The sequence below is a fragment of the Poecilia reticulata genome, chromosome 6 (genome assembly GCF_904066995.2).
Source record: "Poecilia reticulata chromosome 6, P_reticulata-male-v2, whole genome shotgun sequence".
NCBI lineage: Eukaryota > Metazoa > Chordata > Actinopteri > Cyprinodontiformes > Poeciliidae > Poecilia > Poecilia reticulata.
In genome coordinates, this window is record NC_088835.1 from 14,724,878 (window position 1) to 14,751,941 (window position 27,064).

Sequence of the window (27,064 nt, forward strand, 5' to 3'; positions counted from 1 at the left end):
TGTATCTTCACCTCTGATCCTCCACCGGCTTGTTGTTGACACCAGTGCATGTGCTCACCTTAACACTTTGTGCCCCTTCGAGCAAATTGCTCATCGGGGAAATGACACTTCATAGGTCATTGAGATACGGCAACACCTTATCGCCAAACAAGCTTGACAGGAGACAAGTGGAAGAAAATAACATCCAGCTGATTAGTGGCTCACATGAGAAGGAACACCCTCAAATGTCGATGAGAGAGATTTGGATTTTTTTGCAAGTGTCATGAGGTGAAAAGTGTTTTCTCTGGGTCATTATGTTGTTTTGGTGAACTGTTTATAGAAGCAAAGCCTAAGAAAAAACTGATCAATTATCAAATTAAGCAGTTTGACCATTGATGGTTAATGTTCTGTATTTGGACAGTTTACTGTTGTATGTATGGATTGTTAATCTGAGTGTAGTTTTTCTCTTCAGAAATGGAAATGCAGATGAATCAGGTCTGTGGCAAAGTCTACCACTGCAGAATATCCATCCATCCATCCATCCATCCATTTTCTTACACCCTTGTCCCTCGGTGGGGTCGGGAGGTGTTGGTGCCTATCTCCAGCTAACATCACTGCAGAATATTTCACCTCTAAATATATCCAGATCCTATTCTTGCAGCTATGGGTCATTATCTTGATGTGCCATGGAGCTCCAAACACTAAGAGCTTCATTGCTTTGGCTGAGTCAGAGCAAACAGTAAAAATGAGCACCCTGTTTTTTTAGAGCCAAAGTTTAAAGCTCTGATTTAATGAGTTCTATTAAATCTTTTGTAACTCTTTTCCCACTGTGATCATGTGTCAGCAGTTGCCTTTCTTCCTTTTTTCCTTCCTTCCCTCCTTGTGAAAAAGGGAATTGGCTTTGAAATTAAAAGTCTGCATACATTTGGTGCTGCTCCAATTTTGATATTAGTTGTGAATAAGCCAGCTGAACAAGATTCATTTCTTTCTTCTTTGTCTTTCTTCCCTCCTGGTGGAGGCATTAACTGGAAGCAGCTACTATTACTGCTCACTGGTTTTCTGGTGACTTGGAAATTTTTCAAAAGCGTATTGTTAAGTCAACCACACCAAAGTAAGGTGTGAATTTGTGTGGCATCCTCTGGTTGCGAAGGCATCAGTTTTATGTCTGGACTTTGACTGGGCCATTTTTTTAAACCCCTCCAATGGATTTGAATCGAGCTCCATTCTTCTACCCATCAGTTCTTAACAACGTTCCTGTGGAAGAAAATAATCCCCACGTTATTATACTGCTACCACCATGTTTCACTGTCCATTTAGGGAAACAGCCGAGTCTTTGTAGAGTTTCAGCTCTGCTATACACTTTATTATTTCAGATGATACATTAAACAGTGACATGTGCAGTGTTCAAAGTTTTAATGTTTGTTTAGGGTAGGGTGTCATGCTTTGCATGCATGTAGACTCAGTTTACTAATCAGGTGACTTCCGAAAGTATTTGGCTGAGCTGGATTATATTTAGAAAGTCATATTAATGTTTTGGTTGTAACATTACAAAACACAAAAGTTTTAGATGCATGACTACTTTGTCAAGACATTGCATAGTCTGTGGTATTAGTTTTGGATCTGACCTGCAGTTTCGTCCCAGTCGGATATTTCTGAAACCTGCCACAGAGACGCATCCAGGTGGGATTTAAACTATTCTCTTCCCTAAATAGTCAAATATGGAGGTCAGGATATGATCTGTACAGTTAATTCTAAATATTAAAATTAGAAGCTGATATCAGTTAGTCTTTGCTGTCTGTCTGTTTCTGAGATTGAGCTTAATTAATAATAAAACTTCATTTTAAGAAAAGTCACTCTTTTTCCGTTTATAAGTCCCTCATAGAAATATTGCTCTCTCCAGTTTGAAACATAAAATCAGACATCTTAAAACAATCTGAGTCAGAGATGATAAACAACACTTGACAGTGACAAACTAATGGTTATTGCATCTCTTCTAATATCATAGGCTTGCAAATGCAGTAAAAAAAAAACACCCAGCTAATCAAATATATTTATGTAGGAGGCATAAAAACAAACCAAGCGGCTGTCAAACCAATTTATTCAATAAAATACATTTATTTATTTTGTGTCCCTAAGATTCTCCTGATGAAAAAGCTTTTTCAATAACAGAAGAGAATCGCAGATAATGAAGAGAGGCTGAACTAAAAGCAAACACCTTCTGCATGTGTGCCTTTATTCAACTCAGCTTTTCTTTAATGGAAAATAGAAACTCAAATCTGTATTTAAATGTTGTATAAAATTTTCCACTATCATCTGACTGAAGGGCAAATTAAAAAGAGTTTCTGAAGCCTTTTCAAAAACACTTGGACACTGAAGTGGGGCTTTTGTGTCAGAAATCTGTTTTCTCATTAAATTAGAAGCACTATGTGCTGATCATGAATTTGCATCAAACTCGCCTAATGAGGGTGTTACGACTTTTACTAATGATGACGATCTAAATTATTTTTTATTCCTGCTTTCTGGCATCAAGGCTGTAGGAAATGATTTTTTGCCAGATGTACAGGTTTAATTTTAACGTAGTGTGGGTATGCTTTCCCTGTTTTTTGACTATCATTGCTACATGAAATGAATACATTTTAAACTTTCAGGTCAAACTTTGTGTTTTTGGAAATTAAACACTCGCCTGTAAGGGGAGCATGCTCTAAAAAAAAAAAAGGCAGAAATCTGAAAATAAATCTTATTTTCTCTCAATTCATTCCATCTTAGTTGCAGCCGTGGGTCATTGTTTTTTTTTTTTATTCAAATGCAGATACCACAGATTTTATAAAAACTGTACAATTACCAAGATTATAGTCAGTTTCCTATGTCTGCACATAGGAAAGACGTTTCTAAAACTTTAACAGTTATGGCACAAAACCTTTTTCAGAATCAGAATCAGCTTTATGAGCCAGGATGGTGTTTACAAACAAACAATTCGACTTTGGTTTCGGTAATGCTGGCCTGAAGGTAAAAAACTGAACCAAACCACACAGTCATGCACAATGAAACATGTAGATTGTGCTTCTTGAGTAGCCACAGGAATTAATCTCTGCTGGATCTCTTTCAAACAGTGTGGATGAGTGAGAACCATCTCAGGTCCCGAGAAAGGCTGGCTGGTTCTTAGCAACTGGAAGTGATCCACAGAGCACAAAGACTGGTTGAGGATGGAAAATAGTGCCAGATTGGGATGCATTTTCTGAAAGTCCACCATTATCTCCTCAGTCTTGAGCGGGTTAAGCTCCAGCTGGTTCTGACCACACAGATACGCCAGCTGATCCACAGAGTCACTGTCCTGGATCAGACCAGCAGTCGTCTCATCTGCAAAATTCAGGAGTTTCACAGACGGGTCTGCTGTGGTGCAGTCACTTGTGTAGAGCGTAGATGACAATACAGAGTATATTCCACCTGTAATGTGACATATATTATAACTGAAAACAAAAATGATAATTAGCTGGAGGATAAAAAAGCAAAAGGTAAAGCTTGAAAGTCCATTTACTCAAGTGAGCCTACTCTTTTAATATGTAGCACGCTGATAAATTGTTTTTGTTCATCTACTTCCAGCGTTCAGTCTTCTTGGCGGTACACGTAGCATAATTTATGCTTAATTTGGTTACAAAATCCCCACCATTTTAAACACGAATAAGTGAATTCAGTTATCAGTGATTCTAGAAAATATTTGAGAGAAGTGACACCACCCCAAATATGATAAGCTGTTAAGCTCTGATGTTAAGTGACACTTATGTTTCACATGTGATGTCAAAAGAAACCAATCAAGTTGGGGAATTACATAAACATGGCTCGTTAAAGAATTTTCTGCAGCTTGATGAAACCCAACTTCAATTTAGCCACAGCTCCAAGAGGCACAAAGCAAAACCTTGCCCACAATAAAAAGTGTTTAAAGTAGAATATTATCATAATATGATGTTTCCCCAACACAACCCTCTTAGATTACGGTATGCAAGAGACTTATCCTTCAGCTGGTGACTGATGGTAAATATTCACATCGTGAAACTTCTTCTCTTCCTACTAAAATGGAAAGTGTGATAATGCAGTACATTGCAGGATTAATAGTTTTTATACCGTGGATTCATCCAAAAAGAGCTGTGGACAAAAGACACCCTTGTATTGTGATGGATTTGGTCAACATTTTCAGTACTGACCTTGTCTGCTGTCTTGAAACGCAGTTAGGGTGAGGTACAAAGATCGGTCTGAAGAAACAGTCAAAGACTTTAAAACAGACTTTGCAACTTCTCAGGAGCCTTTTTAATAGATAGTAAAGTCAAGCTAATTGGAAGCAAAATAAAAGCCAGAGTGGTGGTATAAACTTGTGCACGGCCATGTACCAATATAAGATTTACCACTGGTCATGCTGCAGTTGTTATTTATGCAAATAGGATTACAGCGAGGTTCTACGATTTTTACTCCGACATTTCACACTTTTGTTGCAAACAAATGCTTTCTCCACACTTATAACGCTGGAAGTAGATTCACGTAGATTCACGTGCATTTCAAACATATGGGCATCTGTGATTCAAACATCCAGCACACTCTTCAGTCACAGGAAATTAATTTTAAAATTTTCTGCATGATAAATGCCAGTCGGATAGAATATAAACAAATTATGTTTTAAATTGAAGGGACTCCAGCCTTATATCCAGTCACTTTGCTACATCTCTGAGCAGCAATAATGCCTAATTTCATCACAAGTTAACACATTAGCTGCTATTCACCAGCAGAATGGCTGGACAACATCGGCAACGTTTGAAACCTGAAGCCACACTAGCCATTGCGAATCTTGATTGTGGCTCTTTTCTGTCTGTCTGTCTGAGCTCCAGCAATACAATCAGGTTATTGCTCTCCTTTTATATTCTGACGAAGAGATTTAATGTCACTGAAACTTGTTGCTAAGGGCTTCTGCTGTGAAGCATAATTTGTAAAATTGAACTCATAAATACTCTAATATTTATAAATCATTTTCCAAAATGTAATTTTTAGTCATTCCATTCCTGTCTTTTAGAGATCATATTTAATGTATTCAGACTGAAAAACAAAAGTGATTTTTTTTTTGTTCCCTTTCAGCCCAACCTTCAGCTGTCCGTTTATAGTGCTCTGTTTTTTTCCCCCAACTCTTCTGAACGGACAGGTTTGTGTTTGTCAGGAAAGGTTGACTAATTGCTCTCAAATCCTGTCTCCCCATATATGCTGCTTCTGTACTGCACTGCACAAGAATGAAGCTCCCTTGAAGGATTCTTTTATTATCTCTCTTCAAGCTGCAGTGGCACATATAGTGCACATTTTATATTTTATTTTTCCCTTTCTTTTTCAGTCGTTTGTGAAGCATCCACTCTTCAGTTAAGAGAGATGGGGGGTGGGGTGGGGGGGTGGGGGGGGAAGGGAGCAGTGGATAGGAGAGAAGCGGCATGAAAAACAGAACAAAGAAATGAGAATTATGTAAGAATATGCAAGATAAGAATATCCACTTTTAAGCTGAGGAGCTGTATTGTGCTACACCTCAAAGCATCCCCCGTTCTGAGTGAAGCGTTCACTGGAGTTAAAAGTTTTACCTGTGAATGTCCTGAGGTTTCTTTTCGAGCTGCAGCTCTTAATACACTCGGGTTCACATGTTTATAAAGAAACAGTGTTTCCTTTTATAGCACCTTGCCAAAAAATATTCTCAGTTCTTAAAAGTTACAGGTTTCGTCACATTGCAGCCACACTAGCCATAGCGAATCATTCTTTAATCCATTGAGAAAATGGAGTGAAGGTTCAGCACTGTTGCAAACCTACGAAGACATCGCTATCTAACTAAACCTACACACTGGGGAGGATAAGATGATAAATCTGGAAGAGCTGTAGAGATCGAGGCTCCAGCTGGGAGTTAATTTCACATTTACATGTTCACTCCACAAACAGTCCATTATGTCAAGAAAAAGACAAAATAAAGCTGTGTAACATGGTGGTAGCAGATTTTCTTCTACTGGGCCTTAGAAGCTGATTAGAGTTGACGGGACAGGACAGCAACCCTACATACAGAAACACCTGCTGCTGAATTGTTTAAATCAAAGCATATGCCTGCTTTAGAATGGCTCAGTCAAGGAGCTGGCTTCAAACCAATTTATTGTCTGTAACGGGACATAAAAGTTGATTCTCAATAATACCATCTGTTCAGTTTGAATGAGTTTAAGTGCTTGAACACAAGACAGAGAATACTCAGCATCCAAAAACCTTCAATGGAAAATAGAACATTAAACAAAATCTGGACGTTTAAGTGCTGCAGAATAAAATTTATTGAATCATTTTTATGTGAAGGACTGAACACTTGCGGCATAAAGCACAGGAAGGTGTCTTTAGAGTCTAGTCTAACACATAATTTAATAAAATTATGATTTTTTTTTTAAACGCTAAACTATCTGCAGGTTCTTTCGGGTTCTTTCTGCAGCCAGTAGGAGCCTCAGAGCAAGAGCAAATGTTGGCTTACAAGGTTAGCTAAAAAGTCAGAGAGGAACAAAAGAACAACTTGAATATTTTCTAGAAATCCTCCCTCTCTCTGTGACTGCATCACATGTGAATTTATCAGTAATGGGTCTGATGTTACTTCAAGTTTCGGAAACGGATTTCTTTATATTTCTTTTTAAGATGCCTAAGATAAAATTGTCTTGTGTGGACATGTTTTCATCAAAGTTTGAGACTTTTCTCAAAAATGGAACAGCAGCTGAAATGAGAGCCGATTTTCTGTGAATTTGGCTGCATTTAAATAAAGGCTTTGTGCACAGAAAATAGGAGAAAATCATATGTAAATTAATTGTCAGAAAGGGAAAAACTCAAATGTTATTTTAAGGTGTAGCCATTATGCTAATTACTACATATTTTTTGGAAGGCTTACCTTTGCACAGTGGCGCAGGCTGCACAGTGGCGCAGTTGGTAGAGCTGTTGCCTTGCAGCAAGAAGGTTCTGGGTTCGATTCCCGGCCTGGGGTCTTTCTGCATGGAGTTTGCATGTTCTCCCTGTGCATGCGTGGGTTTTCTCCGGGTACTACGGTTTCCTCCCACAGTCCCAAAAACATGACTGTCAGGTTAATTGGTCTCTCCAAATTGCCCCTAGGTGTGAGTGTGTGTGTGCATGGTTGTGTGTCTCTGTGTTGCCCTGCGACAGACTGGCGACCTGTCCAGGGTGTACCCCGCCTCTCGCCCGAAATGTTGGCTGGAGATGGGCACCAGCACCCCTCCCGACCCCACTGAGGGAAAAAGGGTGCAAGAAAATGGATGGATGGATGGATGGCTTACCTTTTGAAAAAGTTATCAATTTACAGTAATTTATTTAGAAAAATAATTATAATCTGCATAACTCCTGAAACATCAGTTCTCCTTAATTGGTGCCAGTGAAAATGGAAAGGTGCTTTCGTAAAAGACTAACCAACAGATGAGCTTATAAGAATGCTGCACCTAAAGTTAAATTAGGAAAATGTTTAATAACTCAAAGTTGGCTTAATTGAGGAGAAAATCAATAAATACTCCTGTGCTTTCTAAGGAGCTCTTGAACGTGAAGGCTGTGATTCTTCTTGCACCCCTTTAAATGACCCGGCCACTTATTTCTCTTAACTCTTGCAAAATGACCGCTGGGTTTTTATCTGCAGCTGTCTGTTGTATAACAGACCGTGCTTTAGCTGATGAGTGTGTTCCTTCTGCATGCGTGTGTTTAGGATGTCAGGAGGAAGCTCCTAATTGACTGGCTGTTAAAGCTTTTAATGAAGAGTGGGCAGCCCAAGCTCCAATTTGCCGTACAATGACCATCAGGGAATGAAAACTGGCTGGCAGTTGAGCAAGTAGGAAAAGAAAGGAAAAGTAAAATTAGTCTTTGAGAGGAGAGGGAAGAAGCACGAGCTCGTTGGAGAGGTGGTGTTCTGAAATTGGGGCGAAAAGAGAAGAAAATTATCTATTCATAATTTCTTCAAAAACCAAACATGAAACACCTCCGGCTGAATTCGAAATTCTTCTACATGCTGGAATCATTGTGAAATGGCCTGGCTCTCATAAAAGACAGTTTTTGAGTCTTAGTAATATTTAAAATATTACATTCATTATCTAGCAAACCCTGACTTATCACTGCAGACTTACAAAATAATTACAAAAGAAAATAAATGTAGTGCAAGGAACTGGACGGTCACGGCCAAAGGTTTGACTCAGCTATGCTGCAAAATACACAGATAGACCAGACTGTGCTTGATTTCCCATTCATGCCAGTGTTCTTCTGCAGAATTACCAGCAATCCCCATCCTTTGGATTAGAAAAAACACTTAACATGAATTGAATCAGGATGCTCCAGCAGTGCGCTTCCATGAAGCTTGCGTCTCCTCCAGGGGGAAAAAAAAAAGTATTTTCTAGATGTCTCAGATGATCCAACTCAGAATTTAACAGAAAAGGTAATTTCACTGCAGTATTTTACAGCATTTCAAATTGAGCCAGTTTGAAATTACTCGTGAATTTCAAACCGAATTTCAAATATCAGACTTTTGAACTGATATTCAAAAGTCAGGCCAGTGCTCACTCTGCACTGATTAAACATTACATATCTCCCTCCTCAAGAAGAACAACTCCACTGACTTGCTGAACAGTTTAGTATGTCCTACAACCTTCTTCACTGCAACCACTAACCTTAAACATCATTTTAGGTGCAAAAATCTTTGGTGCACTTTTCTGCAATGCAGGACATTTTAATGTAAACTCGTGACTGCACACTTTGGTTGCAGGTTTCTAAATCATTCTTATAGTTTCTTTGTAAGGCACATTTCAAGAACAAGGCAGTTAAAGTGCTTTATATCATAAAAAACATAATAAGACAAGTTCTGTTGATGTAAAATTTGTTTTCTTTAGCTAAAGCCATAATTCACAGAGATTCTGCTGCAAGAAGGATCTTTTTGTTCGACCTCTGAAGGTAAAGGTACAAACGATTCCACAGTATTAGACGAATCCCATGGGCACATTGAAGATATTAAGCTGTTGTTAGAGAAACTATTGGCTAATAGTGACAGAAAAACCGTTTTCTTCTCCAAGACCCTAAACTGGTCAGCAAGGTCAACATGAAATCGCCAGTGACCTGAAATTTTAACCGTTTCAACTTTCCTCATATTTCAACAAAATATACAGATTTTAATAATGTCCTATAATATTTTCTCCTGGTCTCCTTGGATCAGAGGAGGCAATAAGAACTTGTTTAGTCATCAAAAGGTTGCGTAAAAATCTATCCCTGTTAATCTGCTCTTTTTGCTGCCAATTATGAAGACTGACGAGATAATAAAAAATCATTAACAAAAATGATGAAATGATAGCAGAGTGTTAAATATCAATTGAAAGACAACTAATTAGGATGATCCTCGTGTAATTCAAAATCTTAAAAACCACAGTGGAGTAAGAGCCAATTAAAAAATTCACCTCATAGGACCCATCGTCGAATGAGCTGAGTTTCTCCCAATATAGTTGAATAATTGGCATTTTATCTCCCTTTTCTGAATTTTGACACAAACTCGATGTCTTTCTTTCTCCCAGCTTTTTTTTTATTTCTTCAGATCTTACGTCGGTGCTTCAGCTGTGCATCGTCTGCAGTACATTTATCATTTCTCAGTTGATGGGGTGTGATGTGATGTGATGTGATTGCAATGTCGCTCAACGTACCCCTAGGCATTCAGCCATTGGTTGTTGAATTTATTTTTTTCTGCCCTCTTTAGTGTCTAAACAACTTACAGTGTCTTGTGTGTCACTTTGTCGCATTCAACAGTTTCTACTTGACACCCACAATGCTAACAAACAAATAATTTAAGTATTTGAAGATTTGAGATTGCATAAATATTAGCTCTCTATAGGTCATAATGTTGCAGTAAGCAGGGAATCAAGGCACCACCATTATAATTCACTTTGCCTTTTCACACGGTACAAGTCCAACGTCAAAATAACGTTGGACATGCATCCAGCGTTATTGGGAAAGCTATAGCAGAATCAGAGGAAGAGTTTGTAGTATTCACCTGATGCTACAAATGCTATATGTTGGCTGAGTTTGTTGGCTTCACTCTGTTTCATCATTCAGTGAAATTATTCTTCGTAACATATTTGGTTAGGGGTTTCTGAATACTTTCTGAGGTGGGTTAGGCTGGTTCCGATGACTTAAACCAGCCTTTTTGTGTCTGGACCTTTGAGTTGATCATGAGTCGTAACAAAAGGATGATCTGAAGGAAGGTATTCTTATCACACCTTAGAGAAAAAAAAAGTTGAAATAGCTGGCCAGAACATGAAATGAGTTTATTTAAACTTCTGACCTCAGCTGTATCACTATTCCCAGCACCTTCACTGTATCATTTAAATCGTTTATCTTGTAGGATGTTATGGCTAAAGAAAGAGCATAAATTAACATGTTGATGGATTAGATGTTTATTCACTGGAGGAGAGGACATTAATATTGCAGCAGCAAGTGACTGCATTTATTTGAATAAATCTAACCCAGCAACATTAGATCTGATCACAAACCAGAACCATGTTTTGTGAGTTAATCTGTTTTGCATTCCAATAGATTTTGATGGGTTTTCTTGTGTTTGTTGTAGGAGCTGTAGAGGTGAGAAAAGAAGGTTTGGAGGCTCAGATCAATCGCCTGGCGGAGCTGATTGGACGTCTCGAGAATAAGGTAACAAATACAACTGTTACAAATTGGTTTGTCTTCTAGATTGATAGCAACGATTTGTATTGATGCCCCGGATGAATTTGCAGAACCCCTCCCCCACTCCTAAATTGATAAAGCATTATTTATTATAAAATATATTTGTAAACTTAAGGCTCTAGTAATTTTTTTATTTTTTTTTTATTTTTTTGCCTCAAATAAAACTCAGTTTTAAAAATGACACTTATTCATTCTAGGGAATATGTTGAACTTTGAGCTCCGATTAATCACACAGATCACACTAAAGTCTTTTGGATTTGCAGTCATGGCTGTTATGTTCTGCTGATCTTGGTGCAGCACCAGATGCTCTTACGCATTGAGAGCTACAAATTATTTTATGGGGTTTCAAGACCCACCAAATCTACTAAATTTATGTGAAGTCATGTAGATATTTCAAGTGTTGATTTGTCTTTTGTTTAATTTGTGACACTGAATAATCATCTTCCAGACCAAATCCAGACTGAAGATGAACCAATTTTGTGTTTGTTGATTTTTTTTTTTTTTATCTGTTTATTCAATAAAAGTTTTTTGTTTTCTCAGAGATGAGATCTGTAGAGTTTCTTGACCACAGATTCAAACTTCTATTGAAATGATAATTGAGTCACGTTATAATGTTTCACTTTTGACATGATGGAAAATAGACGGATCGTCACCAAATTGTTGGAAGAACCTGTTCTTTTGGGTTGTTGTCTGTGTTCTTTAGCAGAACTAGGAGAAACCACAGCCTAGATAGTTGTAGCCAAAAACATTTCCTCTGCAACTGGTTGGACTCTTGCTAGCTTTTTGTTCCCTAGACAAAAAAAATTCTATATGACCAAAAACTATAGGAAATTAAGTTTCTGTAGCTTAATATTCAAAAAAATATTGTTTTGCTTTCTTTATCTTGTTCACGTATCTCAACTAACTGGTAACTGGGAAGAAATTGGCTTCATCCATCCCTCCAATTTTACATTGACGAAGGCCAATGTCTCTTTAAATGCACCACTTCAGGATGTCGACCCTGTTGTTCTCTACAGGGTTCTTAACTGGACCATTGTCAGACAAGACCTCAGCAAACATGAGGGTTTTTTTAAATACTCTGTCTCTACCAGAGAGCTTTTTAGTCTGCCCTTGATGACTTTCTTGAGCAGAATTGAAGTGGCTTCTCTGCTGTGCCTGTTGTCCAAAGGTTTTCGTCTCTGTGGGACTTCAGATGCACTTAGGCTCACTTAAGCTTTGACTTTGTTGCAATGTGATTTTGTGTATTTATCAGGAGGAAAACGAGGAATCCAGAGCCGTATTTCTGGAGCTTGCTGGACTGTTGTTGATATCCTGAAACGTATTCTCCAACAGAGTCTTTAACTACATGGTTCTTTATGATGCAGCTGTTTTTCAGTTGCAATCTACTTAGCTGCAGCTTGCTGCATGCCAGGTCATTTTGTGATAAATGCTGCATGCTTTTCTTTGGAGGTGGTGATTACAAACACAAGAACACAGAGGTTTTAAGTGCATTACTTTAATAGCGTTCTTAGTCTGGTATAATTTGACTGATAGGACTTTTTCGAACATAACTTTCACAGCTTAACCTGCAATTATAAACATGTTTTTTTGCTTTAAACTAAGCTTAAATAAAAGACCCTTTTCAATGAATTAATGTCCTTCTAATCAATTCACAAAGTTGGCAAAACAACGTATCAGCAAAATAAGCTTTGGCCATGACTATACAGTTGTCGCAATAAAACACTATCCATTTGTCAAGTTTAACTTATTTGTGTGCATAAAACATTACTCATGCCCATATGGCAATCTGGCCTCCAGCCTTTGCCTTGAGCTGCAAAGATTTAGAAGCATTTCTGCTGACCGTGTGAATGTTTGTCTTGTTGCTGCGATTGTGAGAAACTGGGTATAATTATTTCCAATAATAAATTCAGGAATGTACATACATTTAATGTGGCTACAGACCGCATGAAGCAGTAGCTTCATGAGCTTAAATCTATTTATTGTTATGCATATTTATTTAGTGTTTCAGGCATGTTTGTGCAGTACAGACACTTGAAGCTGACAGAGGATGCATTAGAAACGAGGCCCTTACTTGTTTGAATGGTGCCTTGTACGAGCCCCTCCTTCTGCAATCAAAAATGCAGAAAATCATATAGATTATGAAGCAGAATAAAATGCAGTGCAGTCCTATACAAATCATGTCTTAGAAAGCATTTTTCAGGCTCAACTGACAGATATTTATAAGAGCAACTACCCACATGACTCATTTCAAAAACTGCGACTGATTAAAACTGTAACCAAATGCTTTAAAGAACATGAGGCGACTGCAAATAACACTACAAGCTGGATAAAGAGCTTTACATGAGGCTCATCCGTCACATGATCTAACTCCTGTATTTTTGCTTTAATTTTGTAAAGATGTCATTTTTCAACAGATAATTAACAACTACAATTATTAAGATGACTAAAACCTGTGCTATGTGGTAAATTGTGTCTTAATGTTTCAGTTTTATACATTTTTACCTAAAGGTTTTGTTGCAATTTGTATGGGGGTTTTTTTTCTGTGTCAAAATTGCATTCATTGGCGACTCGGTTCGCATAATATGAAATAGCCGTGTCCAATGCAGCAATTTTCCCTTTTGTTTTGATGTTCTGTTTGATATGTTACTGTTGAAGGCCTTATTTTGTTGTAAATACAGTACCTTTACTTATTCATCTCAGGGTTGCAGTGTGACGTCGATGGGAACTAGATGCTGTGATGAAGCTAAGCATAAAGAAATATTTCACTAGTAAAGAAAAGACAATAGCTGGGTGAGCAATAGGGACTTTAGTTTTGTTTAAAATATGTCCTTGTTCCTGTTGAATGCAGGATGAAGATCATCAAATCCCAGGGCAGATGTGTTTGCGTTATGATAGACAACTATGTCATCAGCATAAAGATGAAGAAATACATTAGTGACATCCTTATCTACATTATAAAGTAGCACTCCACAATATTAACAAAACACGACACGTCATTGCTGTTGCTGAACATTGTGGTGTCTGTCTTGGTTGCAATAGGATGCAGTGGACACCACACATCGGTGCAAACCTTTTGTTCCAATGAAATGCAGAACTTCAGAGCAAGACCGTGCTGCTTTGAGCTGAATGATGCTCAGCGCACCATCCGTCTTACCTAAGTTTAAATAACCGTAATTTGGGCACAGCTATCAAAAATCAAAGTGAGTCTGATTCAAGGTGAAGCTGTATGGAAAGCTACTGGACTTTTAGTAACTTTATAATAATGCCTTACAACAAAACAATTGAAATCATACAGAACACAAATTCACTGGACAGTCAAGTGGACAAATTGATTCTCTTTCATCATTTGATAGCATCTTACTTGCAGAAGCGACTTCTATTTTCTGGACCAATCTATCATTCCATATTGGATGCGTTCAGAAAATGAATCACTTTAAGAAACTTTACAGACCCATTTTTATCAATTCAGTCTGTTGAGTTCCTTTGTTTTCGATGTAATAATCTTATGCACACATTTGTAATTACATCTTGTGTGCTTGTAAAGCACTTTAGTCCAGCTTGTTATAAAGTACTCCACTATAATAGTTCAGTCCATCCAAACGACATGTTTCATGAGCTGTAAGATTAATTGTTTACATCCATGTTTCACTTCTAGAGGGGTTTGTGTGCAGTCATAACATTTCTGCTGCTCATTCAGAGTAAATTAAGTAAATTTGGTTAATTGTTATTCCAGCTCTAATGAGACTAAACTGTAGTGTTGCGTATTTTTAAACACTGCAACGCCTTATTAAACTCATGCGCTTTGCCCAGCTTCTGCGCTTTGAGTTTTATTTGCACAAAAATTATCAGAACAAAATTGGAGCACCCAGGCCGCATGCAGAAGAAAGGATGAGAAGAGAGAAGGTGTGGAGATGGCTAATGAGTGGGTGAATAAATTGGGATTTTTTTTTGTATTAAGAGGGAAAGATGAGGGAAGGAGGAGTCCCAAAAAAAGAAATGTACTCAACTATTTCCCTTTCGTCTTTTTCCTGAGACACGTCCACAATTCAAGACACCACCTCATCTTCCTCATTGTCCATCCTTACGTCCTTCATCCCCTTCTCTTTTTTTCGGTACTGAGCCTTTTAAGCCTAATGGATCCTTAGCGCACTCGGCTCGCTTCGCAAAAGGAAGCAGCTACGACAGAAAGAGCAAAGAATAACAAAACGCATTATGCTGCCCAGGGGGAGCATGAGGACGAAGATCTGGAAGAGGAAGAGAACATGTTTTCTCACTCCCTTGTTAGAATGAGCCTTCAGCCTTAAGCCCAACTGTGACTTCGTACAACAAATGACTCGGGTTTAAATAAAACAATTTCCCACAGTCCAGTGACCTCAATTTTGGCAGCAATGATTGAAACACCTTTAAAGAGATGTTCTTTAATCACTTGTGGCCCCCAAGGCTCCAGAGAGCCCATTACTCCTACCTGGTTGTGCTTGAAGTGACTGTGGCTTGAAGAAAAATTATTTTTACACTCAGTGAGGGTCTGTTTATAGCAAAACAACATTTTATTTGTGTTTGTGCTTTACTCTCTCAAAATGAAGTAAAGACATTAGTGAGGATTAAATTCAAACATTTGCTTCAAAATTGATCAACTAGCACAATTCAAAGTAACTGATAACTATTTAAGTCTGTGATGGAGACCAGGGGTTCCATCCCATGTTGATTATTGATATTATGTTATTTTCAGTTCAAATGTATTTTGTATCAGTTCTTTATTTCAGTTACTTTGACATTTGGTGAACATTCTTTTTGGGTAGGGAGACTGGCCATCTTTCCTGTTCAGAGAATGTGGGGGGGGGGAATGTCAGTTTGTTTTGATTTAGATTAGTCAATTTGAGTTAATTGAGTACTTGCCTTTCTGGGTGTGTCTCAGCAAGGTGGAGCAGAGAGGGAGACAAATGCTCCTGGAACATACCAGCTTCCATTAAGAGGGGTAATACTCTGAGGATGTATTTTGTTACCTTTACTTTTTGATTGACCTTAGAATAGTTTAGTTTTAATAATTTGCATGCATGTAAATATTTGGATCATTTATTGTTGGTAGGTTTGTGTAAATAGTGTTTGTTGTTTGTCCTTTTTTTTGTGGTCACCCCTTCACCTGGTGTAAGTGGAACTTGCCTCAGGTATAAGTGTAAGCTGCTGTGTTTCACTAAGTGTGGTTGTTGATGAGGATGTTGGTGTAACTTGGAGCTCCGAAATAAAAACACCTCAAAAGACATATTGTCGCCTCACTTCCTCCTTACCAAAGCAGAGCCTCCGCCGGTCAAAGTGACAAAGTCATATAAAATTAATTCAAATTACAATGGAAATGGTGTATTTAAAGGAGAAATGCTGACACAGTTCCATTGTCAACAGCAGTATAAACTATACAGGTATATCAGTCTTTCACCAAACCTTCCTTGTTTGACATTGTGCTTTTACAATAATGAGATCCGAGACAAAACATACATCTGCTGGATTATATTTACAGAGAGAAAAGTGCTTCAGAAAGGATGTGAGAGTAAAGTAAGGTTTCACAAAGGCATCGTAAAAGTGTCTTTGTCCTGCTGCTCATGCAACCTCTTCCAGCTCGGATCTTCGTATTGACACTGTGCAGGTGTCTGGAAGAGGAAATGATAATATCACACTGTGTCGGAGCGAATCACGAATTGTTTACCGAATGAATAATCACCCAGCCACACACTGAGTGACGTTCTATCTGGCAGGATGAAAATAGTGCCCTGCATTGGCACCGCTGCTCTGATAACACGCTGGAAATCCTGTTACCTGCTAAAAAGGTAAATTCATGCTGCCTCTGTTGCTGGGTGTCGCTCTCAGATTCTCCTGCTGTCTTTCGTGTTCTCGGTTTGCAAACTATTATTATTTATTGCTCTCCGGGTGGTGCAAACAGGAAAATGTTTGGGGTTTTTTTGTTAGTCTTTTTTGTAGGAGCACCAGAGCCTTAGTTTTACAGGGGTTTAGTGAAGCATGTATGAAAGGATACAATAGGCTGAACACTGAGAAGCAATTTATTTTCAACAAAAGAAAAAGCTGTGTGCATGCTTCCCTGATAAGTTCCCAATAAAGAAAGCTCAACTTTGTGCAGTGAGAAAAATCAGTCTGTAAGAAAGTGAAACATCTGGAGTAGACACAAGAGGATCCTCAAAGTGGGCAGGCATGATGCTGGTTGACTCCGTGTTGTGTGGGTCGTCTGACGCACCCATTGGTTCAAACACAGAGTCACTGTGGGATCTGTGCACCCCACTGGACAGTTTGAGCTATTTTCAATGTTCCTCACATGCAACATATTCTGTTTAAATGTGAGACTAATCTTTTATGTGCTAAACAACCACCAGCACAAAGCACTTTCTATTTGAGTCCAGCTGTGACCAGGCTGTCACATTAAGCCTGACTTCATAATCTCTTAACTGTGTGCGTGTGTGTGTGTGTGTGGGGGGGGGGGTGCGTGTGTGTGCGTGTGTGTATGCGTGTGTGTGCGCGTGTGTGTGTGTGTGTGTGTGCGTGTGTGTGTGTGTGTGTGTGTGTGTGTGCGTGTCCGTGTTTTGAGCAACTGTGTGCGTGTGTGTGTGTGTGTGGGGGGGGGGGTGCGTGTGTGTGCGTGTGTGTATGCGTGTGTGTGCGCGTGTGTGTGTGTGTGTGTGTGCGTGTGTGTGTGTGTGTGTGTGTGTGTGTGTGCGTGTCCGTGTTTTGAGCACCAGACCCCATTTCTTTACCTTCACCTCCTGTGTTTGGGTAAAAATCAGTCACCCTTTGAGGAGCCCTGCCCAAACTACGTTTTTCATCTGTCACCTCAGTAATGGCAACCTTACTGTTGCTGGCTTGAACTGGTTTATGTAATTTTTGAGTCACCGAGTGTCAAAGCGGAGGAGAGTCGTGGAGATCAATTCTTTTGTCGTCTTTGCACACAGTCATTGTGCCGTCAGACCACCTGGCTCTGCTGTCGTCTCGGTCGTTACCACGGTAGTTTTATTCAGGCCTTAGATCGTTAACCTTTCCAAAACATTTTGTATAAAAATTTCAATTTTAGAAGTCCATTTCTTATCATGTTTTGCTGCATCCACCTTTCTTGAAAAAAAAAAAATCTAAAAACGTTGTCTCCCTCTGTTGTGCTTGCTTCTGCTCTCATCCTGTGCACCGACACCTCTTGTTGTGCTTTTAGCTGCTGCTGTTGTAGTTGCCCCTGTTGATTGACGTGTTGCTGCTCTTGTTGTTGTTGTGTTTCTGCTTACAGACAGTCTCGTTTGATCTGCACCAGAGGCTAACAGATACAGATGGCACCCCGAGCGCAGTAAGTAAGCCAAACATTGAATGAATACATCCTGCACCGCACGCAGCCTCAGGTCCAGCATCACTTGCTGCCGCCTGTAGGGCGCTGAATTAACGGCGATCTCAGCGAGTGCATCATGGATGGGCTCTCCTTTATTTCCCTGGAAACATATGGGGTCTGAATTTGTTTTCTTGGCTTTAGTAATTTATAAAAACCAAGTAAGAAAGTCTATTATCGTCTTAATGTGATGCTTAAAAACCATAAAGAGGTCCTCTTCTTCTACTATATGCCAGTGCCACATAATATTACAGAATAATGCATTAGAGTTCGAGGTTCTAATGCAAAAATATGTGGAAAAAGTTTGAGTTATAAATACTGTTGTGACTATAAGTTTAAAATGTATTGTTTTCAGTCGATTTGCGCATTAAGAAGCAATTAAAAATAGGAGAAAAGCAGGAACAGCTCGGATGCATCTGACATCCGAGTGGAGCAAACGCTGAAGGAGATTTGTCGCATATATTAAATACTTGCAAATGATCTTCTTATCTTTAAAAGACAAGCTCAGTGAACTTGCAAACTTTGGTTAAAAAAGCACTTTCTACAGAGCAACAGATGAATCACTAAGACACTTTTCTCAGTGAGTCAGGATAATTACATACTTGGAGGATCCACCAATAAAACCCAAGGGAGACAAATGTGAAGCTTTGTTCATTTTTATGTTGTCTTAGAAATGTCAAACAGGAAATGGAGACGTTCACAAGCTGTGCATCGGGTTCGCTGGTTTAAAAACGGCATTTGTTCGTTTTGTCGGCCAGCACCTTTAACGTCCATCATTAGCAACAACCGCTGTTTTTGGCTGACTGTTTAGAGTGCAATAATCAGTCACGCAGGCCTGTAATCTATAATCATCTTTATTAAACTGGGAGAAGATAATCACTGTTTTGTTGCATCATTACACAAACTAACAGCAAAGTGCTGTGGTTGCACCAGACAGAGTGAAATTAGAGCAGGTTGAAATAAACCAATCCCTCCTTTTTATTTTAGAAATCAATCATAGTGGTTACACACAAACTGAATTATATTTTGTTGAAGAAAGCTCTAAAAATAACAATGACTTGTGGTAATGCCTTTTTTTCTTCTTTTTAAGCCACAACCTGTTTGTGGCTTTTTAACCAGGTGATTAAAAAAGCCAGATTAATTTCAATGTTAAATGTGTTCAAATGTTGATGTACTTAAGTGCAAAATGTCCCTTACTGCAGAGTCTCAGCATGATTTATGTGATCCTTCCAAATGACACTGCGATCATTTTAGTTTTTAGTTTGAACTTTTCTTGAACACGGTAAGTTTGTTTAGCTTGTAGATATGAAGGCAAGCAAAGAGTGAAGGAGATTTGTTGCATATGTCTCATAAAGTGCTTTGATTTTCCTTGAATAACTAATAATGTTTAATTTGTATTCAAAATAATGCAGCGTAAACTCCCCCCCCCCCGATTAAATGGCATTTGGCTATAAAATTCCTGACTGCTTTAGCCAACATTGCTTTTCCATTTGATAATTTCCCTGCAGAAGTGTATGTGTGTACATGTTTGTTTTTGTGCTTCATGTGGATAATTTTCACAACAAACAATGCATCCCCTCAAGTGAAAAAATGATAGGGTAATGCAATTTATTGCACATTTTTTACACATAAAGTATTTTAGATTATGGTTTTGGTTCATATATTTTTTTCTGTACCAACTAATTAATATATTTGTGGTCAAACGGTGATATCACAAAAAGAGACATTATTTTGTGTTTCATGAAGACGTCTTCATGTTGTTACTAACGATTTGTTGACATTTAACACATTGGTCACCAGTATAGATGTTTTTGAGACATATTTGTCAAGAATTGTTTTGTAGTTATTGAGATGAGAGTTTTATGCAGGAGAATTCCACTTTCAAACAAAGAGCACTTCATGCTTCCTTCTGGTTTTATGGCGATGCTAATTTCATTTTCTCCAGGTATTATTTTGTCAGTATAGATGCACAAATAGATTTATACCAAATGACAAATATTTGCTGTACAGATTGGAGTTTCTTCTATCCCTTTAGCTGTTTCTTTTTTTTATTATTATTATTATTTTGTTGACATTTTTTGTTCCTGTTGGCATTTCGTGAATTTGCATACTTTAAAGTCGTCTTGGTCTCCCTGGATTTGGTTTGTATCTGTTTGTGTTTCTGCAAGAAGTTTCCCATTTCCTGATGGTTTTATTTTGGGGTTTTTTCCATAGTTTGTTCAAGGCTTGAGGCTAGCGTTGTGCTTACTGTGTCTGTGTTGACCTGGAGTTGACATACTTTCTTATAGCATATTTTTAACCAAATGCATCTTTTTCATTTGTTCCCAGACCAGTGTTCGTAGCACTCTTACCTTCTATACTCTGAAAATTGTTTTTTTTTACATGTACAAAACTCATTATTGAATTTATGATGGCCTTTACATGATTCTTGTTTAATTATATTCACTGTTCTGGAAATGATTAACAGAGAAATGTGGTTCATTGGATAAAGCAGAGGGGGGAAAAAATCTTAAAAATAAAGAAGCCAGGTAAAAACATTGATAACAAAAATATCTATCCTCTTAAACCTGAAAATACAGAACCTATTAAAGACTAAAGCCAAGCACAGCCGGTAACTTGTTTTGTAAAATTAGATCCACCATCCTTGTGCCTGACTGCAGCACAAGGATGAACACTGATGAATGAATGAATGAACACAATGATTTGCACTTGCTATGAATAAGAATATTATATAAGCTAGACATATATCTGAAGAGCATTTGGTCTGGTTGTTTTACACATTCTCATTTCACATTCAACATTTTTTTTGTATTTGTCTTAACGGTCCAAAAATGTTTTAGTTATTTATTTTTCTTTATTCTCTTCGAACACATGGCGTTTGCCTCTGGCCCCAGATCTTCTATCTGCAGGAGGCCATTGTGATAATCACATATTGCGCTTTTGCCCGCAGCAGTCGAGCCACTTATAGCTTCCCATTAGCCGTCGGGAAGCTGTGAGAGGTGGACTAAATTGCCTTGTTGTCATGGCCACAGACACAAAAACACTGTTTTTATTATTTGGCATATTTCCCCCCTCCATTATTACAGAGTGATTGTGGAGAGGGACACATGAGTAAAATGCGGGGAGAACAGCAGAGTGAAAGCCCCACTGGCCAGGATTCAAAGCAGGGATCCAACTGCTGATATATGCACCGAAACCTTTGACCTCCTGAAGACCGCTGATGGAGGCTGATGGAGGCTGATGGAGCTGGTGTAGGCTGTGGTTTACCAATAAAATATCCTAATGAAGACAAATTCTTTTTTAAGAAAATTTCAGCAGAATTTGCGAAAACTTATTTCCTAAAAAAAAAAAAATCCCTTTAGTTTTCCTTTATACCATGCCATGAAGGTAGTCTTCTCTGGGTTTTCTGAGAACATTGAAATCACATTTATAGCACAAATAACCCATTTGTAATGTATAGTTAGAGGAAAAACAAAGTACACCCCTGTTTATTTATTAAGTTTAGCTTTTCAGAACATAAGAACATTGATTTGTTCCTAATAAAAGCCCAAATCAACATGCTGGCTGTTACACGTGATGCAACTTGAATTCCTTGACTTTTCTGAGCCTGTGCAAAACTTCAGTGATAAAGTGATGATTCATTATCCTGTAGGCTGCATATGTGGGTCCTTGGAGCAGCCGGTACGCATGTGTCCCTCAATCCCTGTGTGTAGATCATAGTCCACGGTAAAATAGAGCTCCCACTTGTACAGTAGTGCACACACCTCCAAACTGAATGCACTGGCTGAACTAAAAATGTTGTTTTTCAGGTTGCAATTTAGATGTATTCCCACAGTCAAAGATGACTTCTGGGTTTTGACTTGGTTTATCTGATTACATGGATCAGTGAAAAACATTGACTTTGTGTTTGTGATTCCAATCATCAGTTTTCCATTTTTAAGTGATCCAGCTTCATTCAAACGGCTGCGCAGGTTGTGGAGATTAACAGGTCTTAATCTGGTGTGAAACCATTCTTAAGTAACCTTTACCCATACTGCCACTTTAGTTGTGACTTTCAGTTGACTTTAATGCTTGATTGCTCATTTTTCACTAAATCAGTGACCATGTTTTGCTTGTCCCTCTGGGAATTTATCACACCAAACTTGAAACAATCTTTATGCATTAACCTTATTCTTAAAAGAAGCACTTAGAGAATCATTTTATTTCAGTGACCAAGGTTAAATCATATTGCTTAAAGATCAGATTTATCTTCTGAAATGGTGGTCTTTAATTTTTTGCTGTGTGAAAAGAATCAGAATGCTTTTAAATTGTTATAAAAATTGGCTTTGTTATCATAAAAAAATGAAATGGTCAGTATTGTGGCTCTTTTTGACTTTTTCCTCAGCTTTACTGTTAATTAGACAACATTTTTAGAGATGATCCCCAATAAAGAAAGACTTGCGTACAAGCCGACAAACGAAGAGCTGAAATACGAGTCACAGACACGTGCAGAAAACTTGACATGCCTCCCATTTGATTCTCCCCTGTACAATCAAAATGAGTTATAGATTCTTCATGCTGAGATGAAGGACTCTAAATAGAGACTCGACAAATAGCTGGGTCTTAGGTGCAAAATCAGATGCCTTCGTTTATGTTGGACCTCATCTCCGGTATGGCTGAAGATGGGTCTCATTTTTTTTTATCATTATTTTTTGTTCATGTTTATTTACCTGGCTACTGCAAACACAGAGGCACTCGAGGCTTTGGTGGACTGCTCTGAAACTGTAGTTGAACGAGCAAAAACTGGAAAAATTGAACCACTGATTAGAAATGATGTCGAGAAGTACTTATTGTTCTTTTCGACATCCAAGTTGCTGATCTCTGCATCTTCCATAAATAAAATTGACTTCTTACCTGCTTCTTTCATTAAAGCTGTCTTTACCTGTCCTCTGAATTCAGCCAAAATCTTTCTTATTTCAGAAAATAAAATCAAATTACGTCATTCAATGTCTCAAAGCTTAGAAAATTATTACTCATTCTCATATGCCTTGCAACATCCTCTTGCTTATTTCAGAACAACCAGAATATTTTTTTTATTTTATTTTAATGTTCTTTTTTTTGTCAGGTTTTTTATTTCATACATTTATTTTAAATGTTGCTCCTATAGTTCAGGTTTGATGGTTGTGATCGGTCTACAAGATATTTTTTGCTTTCCAAATTTTACATGCAAATTTATTAAATCCAGCCTTCAGAAATAACCTGTACTTTTGTATCAGCAGCAAAATGCCTCATCAACCAAATGAATTATGCCTCTACCTTTGAGCTCCTCTTTTTAGAGAAGACAGGCTTTCCTGATTAAAGGCAAACATTGCTTGCAGGCAGGTGCATCTGTTTGATTAACAAACTGTGGGCGGCTTGTGGAGCCAGGTAGTAATTAATGTGTTTATTTCTACTATCCAAGAGTTGTGGCATGTAACACCAAAGAAAAGCATATTTAATTTTACTCTTTATTTCCTATCCTCTACCCTTCACCCCTTTCTCTTCAACACCAAGTGAATCGTCATCTTTTCGGTGTTCGGATTTAATGTAACACCCATTTTTGCTTCTAACCACGAATTTCTTTTAACAAGGTCGTGGCCTATCTCACTTTTTATGTGATTTTATTCTTCTTTCTTTGCCACACTGTCCTTCTGACCTTCTGTTTTCCACCAGGAAAAAGTCTGTCAAGGCATTCATCCCCACACCGCCTCCATAGAAACGAGTTGGATCAAGGAGCATGGGATTATAATTACTGTAAATCAAACCGTGAATAGTGGACGCAAAGGCACTGTGCAACTGCAGAGATGGATTAACATTTACGTTTTATTCATGGTGGACGCTCATAAGCAGTGAGTAGCTACGTGACAGGGGTGAAGCAGGTAGACTCAATCACACACACACTGTTTCCTGTTCTTCTCCTAATCCCTCTAAGAAGCCCATCAGGGAAGGAAAGCAATAAAAGCAGGAGAAGCTGCAGTTGATTGAGAACAAAATAAGAAAGGAGAATATAAAGGGTTGAGTGAGATACTGGGGCAGATTATAAAGCAATAAAAGAAAGATAATAGAAAATGTTGCAAAGGATAGAGAGGTGGGTAAAAAAAAAAAAAAAAAAAAAAACCTTGATGGAAACACAAGCCTGGCTCTGTTTTGAGGAAATTGAAATTTTCAATAGAGCTGGAAGGTTTTTTCTTTTTTAAATCTTAGATGCACAAATTCATCAAGGTGTCCCCCCATTCCCCTTTTCCTTTATTCATTTAGTATACTATCTTTGCACAGCTGTTTATGTAAATGAAAGCCATAATTAACTGGAAGGCATTCAAAAAGCTGCAGCCTACTCCGTGGATTCAGTGCTTTCTAGTTTAAAAACCTGTTGGCCCTAAATTATTGCCTTAAGTTTAATTATTTTTAAGAAGCTTGCATATGACTGCTAACATCCAGCTGCTCTGGATTCTGTAGAGTTCCCATTGACCCCCAAAGTTTCATATCGTGTACTAAAAATACCTTTCTAAAAGTTTCTAATAGTTTTAAATCAAACTTATGTGGAATCCTGGATCATCATCTGTGTGATCGACCAACTCGGTAGAAGCATAAATGGCTAGTATTTGTCCATAATTCACAGCATGAACATCAAACACTACATCAGCTGAATCACCTTGTGTGATAAAGTGAAATCTGAGTATGGCTTCTTTGGAAGGGCTGCCTGTAGAAAAACATCTTCTCTTTTAGATTAATGTAGCAGGAGAAAGTTTCATCCTGATAAATCACAAAATGCCTGCATCAACAGTGTGTTGGGCACCTCAAGCATGTTCACAAGTACACTCATTTTAAGGTATAGATGACTCTGTCATTGTTGGTTTCTTCCATGAGAAGAAAACCACTCAGAGAGGAGTTATTGAGGGCTTTGCCAGGCAATGTGAAAACTATACCTAATTAAACACTCAGGTATGAAATAAACTGCAGCAGTATGTAAAAAAAAAAGCCATTGTCTGTTTTTTCTGTTGAACATTTGCTCGTTTCAGTGAAACAAGGCCATTATGACACTGTTTTTTTAGATCTTTTTAGTCGGTTTTATCCATTTCCCTGGTTTCTTGATATGGACATATATATTTGAAGGATACAAAATAGCTTGTTCAAATTGTGAAATTTGCTGGATTTGTCTAGGGTTTTTCTTCCATTTTTTTTCCAGTTAAGTACATCTTCAAATTCTAGGATTTTACACAAAAGTAAAAGTGATCTGGTCTTTAGATTATTCTGAAATTATTTAAATCAAACCTTACCAGGTGCTGCCGATTAAATATCAAGAAAGACACAAAATCCACTCCAACAAAATAAACATGTAAATAGAGAACCACTATGGAGTAGCTAGAATTTGGCTAATAAACTCAAGCTGTCTTCCTTTTCTAATGCATGAAATACAAGACAGGCATCATGTCCTGAGGTGAAATAGTAGCTGCTCACAATTCCTTGTGATTTGAAGAAAATTCTAACATTAGTGACTTCATAATATCTGACTAGATGCTTTCTTAGTACAGGTGCACTAGATAACCCGCCTATCTGGGTCAAATTATTAATGTAGAGTTCAAAATGCGAAGTAGAAAAAACATAATCACTTACAATTCCTGTGAACAAAGCTTTTCAGCTCCCTTGGTCAGAGTAAAAGCTACCTCACTTACATTTCCTCTCTAATACGGTCCGTCTACGGTTTTCACTAATCTTAATTTCAGTACAGAATTAAAAGGTCTTGAAAGTGTTGCACGCAGCTTTCTAATGCCTGGAGATGAGCTCCAGTGATGCAGTTGATTTAAGCTGCTCTCCGTAAGAGCGCATCAATGGTAACTACATTTGTGTGAAGAGGGCGCGTCGCACTCATTTCTGCTTTCAAATCATTTTACTCATAGCATCTTAACATCAGGTTCCACTTCTCCATTCTCATGAAGCAGCGCATGGTGGTTCAGTTATATTTATACTGCAAAACTGAACTTAAAAGACCCTCAACTTGTGGACAACTTACCGATTTGATTCCTGAAGCAGAGTTTTGACTCTAAAGCTTTAGATAAAGAGAATCTGGTATTTTTACAGCTCAGTGGTGCGTTTCTCAAAAATACTTTGGTATGTGCAGGAGTTCTTGGTTGATTCATTGACTGGACATTTCTCAAGTCTCACGATTGAAAAACTAGCCTGCATCTTTACCATTCAACCTCTATGCTTGGCAAGTGATATCAGGTATTTGTGCTGATTTGCTACATCAAACATGATCCTGATTAGGACCAACCTTGATCTTATCTGAGATCTTGTTTCTTTTGAATGCAGCAGTGCAGGGCTGCCTGTCTTTGTTGAATAGCAGATAGTTTTAACTTTAAAACAACCATTAATAGTTCAGTATTTTTGTCTTGTGAACTCTTATCATGCTAACTGAGTCTCCTTTGATTTTCTTTTTTTTTTTTTTTGGTAGGTGTATCGGTGGCAATTTCTCAGCACAGTGCATTTCACGCTCTGACCTTTGGGTGAATTTGCTGGGACATCCTGTCCTCGAATAATCTGTGCAATATACCTGATAGATTTCATTTAGTCATGACTTATTCCTCTGCTGTCTTGGCTTAGCCCACACACAACCGTTGAATACTCTTTCAGCCCACAGCTTTAACATATGATGATATGTAATTGTTGGCCTTTACAAACTCTCGAGGTCAGACTTGAATGATTTCAAACTTTGTAAAGACGAGATCGTTTTTATTATGTCTTCATGGGTAAAATCTGAAAATACGAGGATGAGGGTTCTTATTACTGATTAATTGTACCAGTAAATGAGATAATTTCATCTATTGAATAGCATTTATAAAGGGGAAAAAAACAGGAAATGGAAGATATTCCACAACTAATCCAACTAAGGAACATCCTTGAATTTTTTAATAATTTCTTTTTAATCAGAAATGAACTTTTGAACATATTAAATGTGCATCA

At 38.0% G+C, this 27,064-nt stretch overlaps 1 protein-coding gene across 2 annotated transcripts in view; it reads left to right on the forward strand.

The window, feature by feature from the left end:
• Positions 1-27,064, forward strand: part of necab2 (N-terminal EF-hand calcium binding protein 2) — a 102,198-nt gene that overhangs the window by 55,947 nt on the left and 19,187 nt on the right. The window contains exons 8-9 of one of the 2 annotated variants that reach the window (XM_008411662.3): positions 10,607-10,686; positions 17,993-18,049. In XM_008411662.3, coding sequence (XP_008409884.1) covers positions 10,607-10,686; positions 17,993-18,049 — 137 coding nt within the window. The remainder of the gene's footprint in view (positions 1-10,606; positions 10,687-17,992; positions 18,050-27,064) is intronic. The other variant, XM_008411664.3, reaches the window with a different exon arrangement.